We start from the raw sequence: 8,070 nt of genomic DNA, 5'->3' as shown, positions 1-8,070 counted from the left end.
TTCTGGCCAGAAGCACGCCTTTCCCACCGCGCTCCCCGGCTGGTAGCATGTCACTCCTGCATCCAAAGGATCATTTCCACGGCAGGGAGTCCCTGGGGCAGGGGGAGCCTCTGTCAGGGCCTGGTCCCCAGGTGCGGACGGCCCAGGAGAGGGCCACATCATGGGCAGGGCCCTCCCGTGCCGCGACCCTCGGCAGACACTGACCTGGCTCCTCAGAGGTGGGCTGGCAGGTTCTGTCCCGGGAGCTTGGATTTTCAACGCTAAGCCCCAGGACGAGCACACAGCCCGGTCCATCCTCCGTGGGCCTGGGGAGATCCTTGGGCAGTCGTCATGCTGTGTCAAGCCCTGGTGTCCTGGAACCACCCCCCCCCCCCACGATCCCCTGGCCCCAGGGGCCCTGGCCCATGTCAGGTCAGGGGCAAACAGGCCCACAGCCTCACAGCCCCTGCCGTTTCCCACCAGTGGGAGACCCCTCCTCTCCCCACCATCCCTGCCCGCCCTTCGCTGAATACCTGCACCAGCTGAAAATAAATCCTTACGCCAAAGGAATGAGGTAATAATGTGCAAGTCGGGGACTGTGACATATTTGGGCCACTGGTTTCCCATTCCTGAGGCCGCCCCAGACACAGTGACAGGCGAGCCACGCTCAGACACACCTGCGGCCTTTCTTACAGCTCAGCTCCCTGGTACCGGTGGCCCCTTCCACGCGGGAGCACGGCGAGCACACGCAGCCCGCCTCGTTTCCCAAGGAACCAGACGGGGCCCAGAGCAGGCCCGCCCGCAGCCCCGCGCTGGCCGGCCGGCCGGGGAGCTGCAGAAGACCCAGGCACCCCAGCCCTGCTCTGGACCTCAGCCTCCATTCTGACGTCTGACCCGGGACATCAGCCACGGCCCGGCCACAGGCCTGCGCTTTGGTCCGTGCGTGAAGACTCGGCAAGGCCAGTGCCGAGTGGTGTGGCTCACAGGAGGCCTTTGGCAGCGTCAGGTCCCGTCTCTAAAGACCCAGTGACCGGCCTCCTGGGCCCGTTTCATGTCAAGGATTCCTCGTCTCAGCTCTGCTTCGGGGAAAGCCACCGCAATGCTAGAGGAAACCACAGCAGAGTCCGGAAGAGACTGGACAGGAGGAGAGGATTTTTACAGGAAAGTCAGGACCTCCCTCGTACACGGCGCTGGAACTGCGCCAAGTTCAGGCCCCGAGTGCAGATGTGGCCGTGGGAATTAAGCCCTTAAAACCAGCCAGCTGCAAGCAGCAAGTCCCCAGGCTGAAGTCCCACGTCTGCTGGCAGCTGACAGCACGATGTGTCCACAGCTGCCAGTGGGTCCAGAGGGCCTGGGGCCCCCACTGTCCCTGAGGGCAGGGGGGCGGGCGCTGAGTCCAGGGGCGGGGCAGCCCTTGGGGCCGCGGCTCCTCACTCTGGGGCTGCGCTGGGGCAGCCGCAGCAGCTGGGGCGCCTCAGCGACTGCATGACAGCCCGCAGCGGCCCCCTCCGGCTCTCGGCGGACAGGCTGTCCTCGCTGGCAGGTGCCAGCTGCAGCTGCTCAAACTGCATCTCCAGGTGCTTCTGAATGGCCACGCCAAGCACCTCAGGGTCCAGTGCAGCCCCGTACACCTCCCACGTCATGCCTTCAGCATCCCACCGCACATCCCGCACAGGGGACGGCGCCTCCTCCAGCCCGGAGCCCAGAGCTACCTCCGGGAACGGGGGCAGGGCCAGCGGGACTCCCAGGGGCGGGCTGGTGGCCACGGCCTTGCACACCGCCACGGGGGCCGCCTGCACGCCCGCATCCTGGGCTGACGGAGGGGACACCAGCACTGGGGCCAGGTCACTGGCTGAGGTCATGGTCCACACGTCCTTGGTCCTCACGCCAGGCTCCACAGCTGAGCCGGTGGGGCCCCAGGGATGGGCACAGCAGTGGGAGGGCCCAGGATGCCCCCCGGGTAACCCACACGGGGTCTTCAGCCCACGCTGAGCCTGCAGCCCAGACTCACTCACTGACGCTACCAGTTTGGGAAAGGCCAGGACCCCCGGGGCGGGCAGAGCGTGGCAGGAGCCTCGGGCGCCCTCCTCCCTCATGTCACAGGGCAGAGCTGCTGGGGGCAGAGCACGGCAGGTGGCGGCTGACTGCCCGGTGGCTTTGGGCTTGGCCTTGGGGCTGCTGCCGTGGGTGGGTGTGCCTCCCGGGGCTCCTGGTGACGCCCACACCTGACTCTCTCCCAGGGTCCAGGCCGAGCTCAGCGCCCCGTCCTCCGGAGCCAGGTCCCCTTCCGGGCCGGCAGGGGCCTGGCCTCCCTGGCCAGAGGCGCCGCCGGGCTGCCCCCGCGCCCTGTGGGCCGGCGAGCTGCCGAGGGCGGAGCAGCTGAGGCTGGCCCTCCGCGCCCCGCTGTGGCCCCGGGGCTGAGGGCGGGCCAGGTCCGAGTGGCTCCTCTGCACAGCAGCCGCGCTGGGGACCCGCAGGCGACACAGGTCACCGCCATCCACAGCGGACACGTTGCCCACCGTGCTGCTCCGCCAGTGGCCCATGACACCGGGCTGTGGGCCGGGGCCGGGGCCCTGCGCCTGCTCCGTGCTCTCCGCGGGGGGCCCCTCCTCCTGGGCCCCGGGACCGGCGCTGGTGCCCCGCTGGGCCTGCCACACGGTGCTGCTGGCACTCTTCCGGAGCTCGGGCCTCTGGCCCCGGCCGTCGCCCAGCAGGCTGGAGGAGCTCCGGGACAGGGATCTTGGCGGGGGGCTCCGTGCCGGGGCCCCGGGGTCAGGGCGGCTGGCGCTCATGGCTGCCTGCGGAGAGAGAAGGAGCTGGTGAGGGCAGGGCTCCTGAGACTCCGCTGTGGCTCCCGGGGGCCGGGCCCTGCCGCTGGGTCTCACCCGCCTCAGGCATCAGACAAGCACGGCCTCGGCAGGACCCCAGGTCCTGGAAGCCCAGGGCATCACACATTGTCCAGGAACTGCACTACACACAGCAAGCAGCCAGAAACACGCCAGGACGGGCGCTGCTGCGGATCACGCGGGGGGGGGGGGGGGGGGGGGGGGGGCCGGGAAGAGCCACGTGCGGGGCCTTTGGGCGGGACTGAGACACGAGCACGGCGGCATTTTCATAACCAGTAAAGCTCGACTGACAAACACCAGCCTGTGCCTCCCGGGCCTGTCAGTACCCATCGGGCCCTGCACTGGGGGCTGACTCCTTGGGACGCAGCCGGACCACAGGTGTGCGGATGGATAAGCAGAACGCGGGCACAGTGAAAATGGCCGACCCCGTTCCCTCGGCCCAGCCTGGCTGAGCAGCCAGTCCCTGGAACTCAGTCTTCAGCTGTGAAAGGGCAGCGTTTGCTGACCCCCACCCTGGCTCCGGGGCAAGGAGAGGCCCCACGCCAGCCCTCACAGGCAGCACTCTCAGCTCTGTTCCCTCCTCAGCCAGCCCGAGCTTACTGCATTGCAGCTCTGACTCACTTAGACCAGCTGTGCCCTGGGAATGGGTCCCAGACCAGCCATCAGACCCGCCCGCCACCCAGTGCACACTCCTTCTTGCAAAGTGGGCCTGCACCCTTCCTGCCCCGCCCTCCCTCTGTTCCTGGTCCTTCCTCCAGCTGCACAGACCCCTGGAGACCGCCCACTGACCCCTCTGCACTGACCCTGCACCTCAGCACCCTCCTGGGGAAGCGCCCCTGAGCCTGGCTGGCACCAGTCTGGCCTGGATGGCAGAGTCTGGCCAAGCGTGGGCTTCTGACCAGCCTGAGGCTGTGAGCAGCCTGGGGCTGCCGCCTGTCTGCCCAGCACCGGCACTGACCTGGCTGCAGTTGACGCTCAGAGGATGCGTGCTGCCTGCCTGGCCGAGGGCAGTGAGCACAGGAGTGAGCCGTGGAGGCAAAAGCTGAGCACCAGAAACAAGGCCTTGCCGAGCACGGGCCGGAGTTGTGTGCTGGGTCAGAGAGGGTTTCCTGGAGGCCCGGGCACGCCAGGGGGAGAGGGACGGGGTGCGTGGGTAAGGAATGGGGTGGGGACAGCAAGCATGAGCTAGGCGGGGCCCCAGCGTGAAGTCAGGCATCTGGGCCAGCCTTGCCTCGGCAAAGCTGTGAGAGGAGCATCACGCCGGGACGCCCTGCCTGGCAAGACGAGCTGGAGAAACTGGACCAGAACAGCCTGCGACAGGGGCAGTTTGGGCAACCCCAGGCCTGCCCTCCCTCATTGGGCTGATGAGAACTGCCAAAAACTAACCAGCACCACCACCACCCCCAAAATAAATAAATAAAAGCCCTCGCCAGTTTGGCTCAGTGGATAGAGCGCCGGCCTGCGTACTGAAGGGTCCCAGGTTCGATTCTGGCCAAGGACAGTTTCGGGCTTGATCCCCAGTGGGAGGCGTACATTGATGTTTCTATCTCTCTCTACCTCATCCTTCCTCTCGAAAATCCATAAAGAAATGTATTAAAATAAAATAGAAACTAACCACCCTAGCCAGTGGGCAAGGCCGCCCGGCAGGGAATACGGGGAGGCCTCAGGAACTCGCTGCTGTGTAATTAGACTTTTTGCCGTCCATGCCCAGCGGCGCTGGTGGCTGCTCGGGCCCCAGTGAGGATGTTTGGAGGCTGCGGTGGCCTGAGAGCTCCAGCGTGGCTGTGAGCCAGCTCGGCACAGCTCCCCGCGGTGACTCCACCCCGCACTGTCCAGCACAGAGGGGGCCACAGTGGTCAGACCAGCCCCAGCCTGGCAGGAATGCCCACCCTGGCTGCTCCTGGGGCCAACACCAGTGCGGCCCCTGGAAGATCATGAAGAGGATGAATGGCCAGAGAGGCCATGCCCCAGGCCCCGCTCTCAAGGGTGTGATGACGGACATAGAAACAGAAAAGGGCAAAAAGCAGCCACAGTGATGATGACGGTGATGACGGTGATGATGGTGATGACAACTCCCAGGACCAAATCCCCCCAATGTGCCAGGATGTGCCACCTCCTTTCCAGCAGTCTGTTAGTGGTCAGAGCAACTTCGTGAGCTACGTCATCACTCCATTCTACAGACAAGACCAAAGCTCAGAGGGTCCAGTGACTCGCCCGAGGGGGGGGGGGGGGATGCACTGCTGGCTGGGAAGGCTGTGTCCTGACGGCCCTGGTAGGCAGACAACCACCAGCTGCAGGCCCAAGAACACCACGAAGACGGCATCGGGACAGCCTCCCAGCCTCTGGCTCAGCTCCACTCCCCTTACCCTCCTAGGGAGCAAGGCCTTAAAGAGCCACGCCAGACCCCGGCCCCAGGAAACGGAGGAATGAGGCTGGGGTGCCATCATACCCCGCCAGGCACAAGTGAGAAGCTGTCAGCGACAAGGGCCCCCTGTGCCTGCCTCACCAGGCGGCTCCCCAGTGCCCAGGGCTACAGTGACCCAGAGAGAGTGATGACGAAGACCCAGAGGAGGGGGTGCTGTGCACCTGCTGATTCCTCTCCTCAGCCACTCCACAAGTGCCGGTGACAGAACTGAGACCTGGAGCAGCTCCGAGACGTCCAGGAACCCAGGGCTGAACCCCAACTGCGAATTCCTCACAGCCTGGCCCCCAGCCCTAGCGCAGGAAGGGCTCGGAGGCCAATGACCCAGGCCACCTCCAAGGAGAGGTCTCCCGCACCCTCACTCTCAGAGAAAGGGGGCCTCGCGGGAGTGATGGGAGCTGTCGCAGGTGCAGCGCAGCCACAGGTGAGCAGTCAGCAAGCCGTCTGCTTCCTCACTGGCTCTCTTCAGGACTCCTCACCTCTCCGAGCCTCGGTTTCCCCAGTCTGAAAAGCAGGAGTAAAGAAGCAAGCCCCACCTGCAGGGCTCTGTGGAGACTCATGTGATGGCACACGCACTGTCTGGAATGACTGTGAGTAACTTCTTTCCCTTCCACCAGGGGTTGCTTCTGCTCAAGGTGCCATGGGGACTGGCCCTGGTGGGGGCTCTTCGGAAGCCGCTAAGGCTCTAGTCTCACTTCCCAATCGCTCCCAACTCCGTGCCACCCTAGGACCAGGCCGGCACCAGTGTCCCCAGCGCCTTCCTCGCCACTGTTCCCCAGACTACTCCGAACCTAACCGGGGAGGCCACGCACGCACAGGCGGGCTCGGTACAGACAGACACACAGGGCCGGAGTCAGCATTCTAGACGCCCAGACGGCATGCCCATCTATCTGCCTTAAAACCTGGGGAGGCTCTGGTTTCACCCCAAAGGCCCCTGGGAAGATGCTGCACAAGATAAAGGACAGGAACACAGAGGCAGCCGGGACCCCTGGTACTCTGGGGATGACACTTTAATGTCCTCCCTCCTGCCGCAGCTGATGCCAATCAGAATTGCAAGTGGCCAATGCCGTGGGGCCCACGCAGGACTTCCGGTGGCTGCAGTTCTTCTCGGAGGAGCAGCCAGTCTCCCGCGCAGCCTCACCCAACGTCACTGCGAGTAGAAGCTCCAAGGTCTGCAGAGACCCAGGCTGCCAGGTCTCTTGGTCAGAGATTCCAATCTTGCTGTGTGGCCGCAGCACGGGAGCCAGGCTCTTGGTGCGTGCCCAGGGGAACGAGGCGGGCCCCCTCTCAGGCCACACGTGGCACATCGCCTAAGGCTCCCTGAAGGGAGGGGAGGCCTTCTCCCTCCAGCAGAAACAGGGAAGGCCAATGTAGGTGGTCAGGAGGGAAAGCTGTTAAACTTAGCCCCAGGGACCCGCTAGGGCACACCCTCAGAAACCCTCCCTGCGGAATGGGGCGGAATGGGGTGCGGCAGCCTTCAGCAGGTGGTCTGGTTCACCCCCAGCGCCACCTGACAGGGCTCAGGGCCCGAGGCGGCTCTGCAGCAGGAATGTCCGAGAGGGAGTGTCTGCAGGGGACAGAGCCTGTCCGCCACAGACAGCACGTGAACGGTGCCCAGGGAAAAGCTGTGCCAGGAAAGGGCTCTAGGGCAGGCCTGGGTGAGGCCCCAAGGACCCACCAGCTCGGCCCTCAGCCACGGAGGAGGCCCTGCCCGCACTCCCCACAGGCACCTGGAGAAGGTGCGCTGCAGGCCCAGCCGCCCAACCCCGGTGGCTGGCGGCCCCCACCGGCATGCTCGCGGGCGCCCATGCACCCCAGGGCCCAGGACGCACCCAGAGACACGTCAGGGTGGGCCCACAGGCCCTCTGCACACCACCCGCCCGGCCGAGGCCCAGCACCCGCACCGCACCCCAGGCCGGCGCCCGCCCCGCCCCGCACAGCGCCCTGACTCACGGACAGGCCTCCGCGCCAGCCCAGCGCCAGGCTGCCGGCCGCGCCAGCAGCAAGCATGGCCGAGGGAGATGGCGGGGCGGGGGTCCGAGCGAAGGAGGCTTGGGCTGGGCGGTGTGCGGGGGGCGCGGGGGGCGCGGGGGGCGCGGGGCGCGGGGCGCGGGGCGAGGGAGGGCGGAGCGATGAGGCCGGACCGGGCCCGGGCGGAGTGAATGGAGGCCGGGCGGAAGACGGCGCGGGGATGGGCTTGGAGCGGGGCCGGGAGGAGCGGGGCCGCGGAGACACCGTCCGCCCAGACCCTCCCGGGCCGCCGGCCGCCGCCCTCACCCTGGGGCCGGGGCCGGGCGCTCTCCTGCGGCCACAGGTGCTCGGGGCCCAGAGGAGCGGGCGGCGCACCCCGCGCACCGAGCGCACGTCCGGGGCCGCGCGGGGCTCCGGGGCGCCGCTCACCTGGGCCCGAGCCCGCGCCTCCACCCGCCCTCCGGCGCCCGCGGGGTCCCGGCCCCTCCGGCCGCGGCGTCACGGCCCCGCCCCGTCCTCCGTCACCTCGGCCCCGCCCTTTGCCAGGCGCGGGCTCTGACCTGCCCCGACCCCAGACTCCGGGCCCGCCCTTCGGGTACCAGCCCGCCCCTGGCCCTCTCAGCCCCATCCTCCGTCCGCCGCCTCCCGGCCCCTCCACGCCCGGCCTCGTGCGCTGGGCCCGGACCCCGCCCGCCCGCCCAGCCCGCATTCTCTTTCCCGCCGCGTCTGGACCCCACCTTTGGCTGGATCCCCACCCAGTTCCGGTGTCCAGCCTCCAGCCGCCGCCGCCGGGACCCTAGCCGGCGGCGCCTGACCGTGCGGGGGAGCCGGACGCGCCCGGAGCCCGCACCC

General features: G+C 67.5%; 1 protein-coding gene across 7 annotated transcripts; it reads right to left on the bottom strand.

Annotated features, from left to right (window-relative positions):
• Positions 1-796: 796 nt before the first annotated feature.
• On the bottom strand, positions 797-8,070 carry GPRIN2 (G protein regulated inducer of neurite outgrowth 2). Of its 7 annotated transcripts, none has more exons than XM_084903343.1 (2): positions 7,951-8,070; positions 797-2,773 (listed from the first exon to the last, which is right to left on the bottom strand). In XM_084903343.1, the coding sequence occupies exon 2, from the start codon at positions 2,769-2,771 to the stop codon at positions 1,410-1,412; it is 1,362 nt and encodes a 453-aa protein (XP_084759469.1). In that variant the 5' UTR covers positions 2,772-2,773; positions 7,951-8,070; the 3' UTR covers positions 797-1,409. The 7 variants fall into 7 exon arrangements, with proteins under 7 accessions (XP_084759469.1, XP_084759467.1, XP_084759468.1 ...); XM_084903341.1 differs by lacking the exon at positions 7,951-8,070 and adding an exon at positions 7,648-7,737 and having other exon boundaries at positions 797-2,777; XM_084903342.1 differs by lacking the exon at positions 7,951-8,070 and adding an exon at positions 7,525-7,715 and having other exon boundaries at positions 797-2,777.

Source organism: Pipistrellus hanaki (assembly GCF_964339955.1).
Source record: "Pipistrellus hanaki genome assembly, chromosome: 14".
NCBI classification, from domain to species: domain Eukaryota; kingdom Metazoa; phylum Chordata; class Mammalia; order Chiroptera; family Vespertilionidae; genus Pipistrellus; species Pipistrellus hanaki.
Note: the sequence above shows the minus strand (reverse complement) of the source record. Positions and strands in the feature narration are given on the sequence as shown.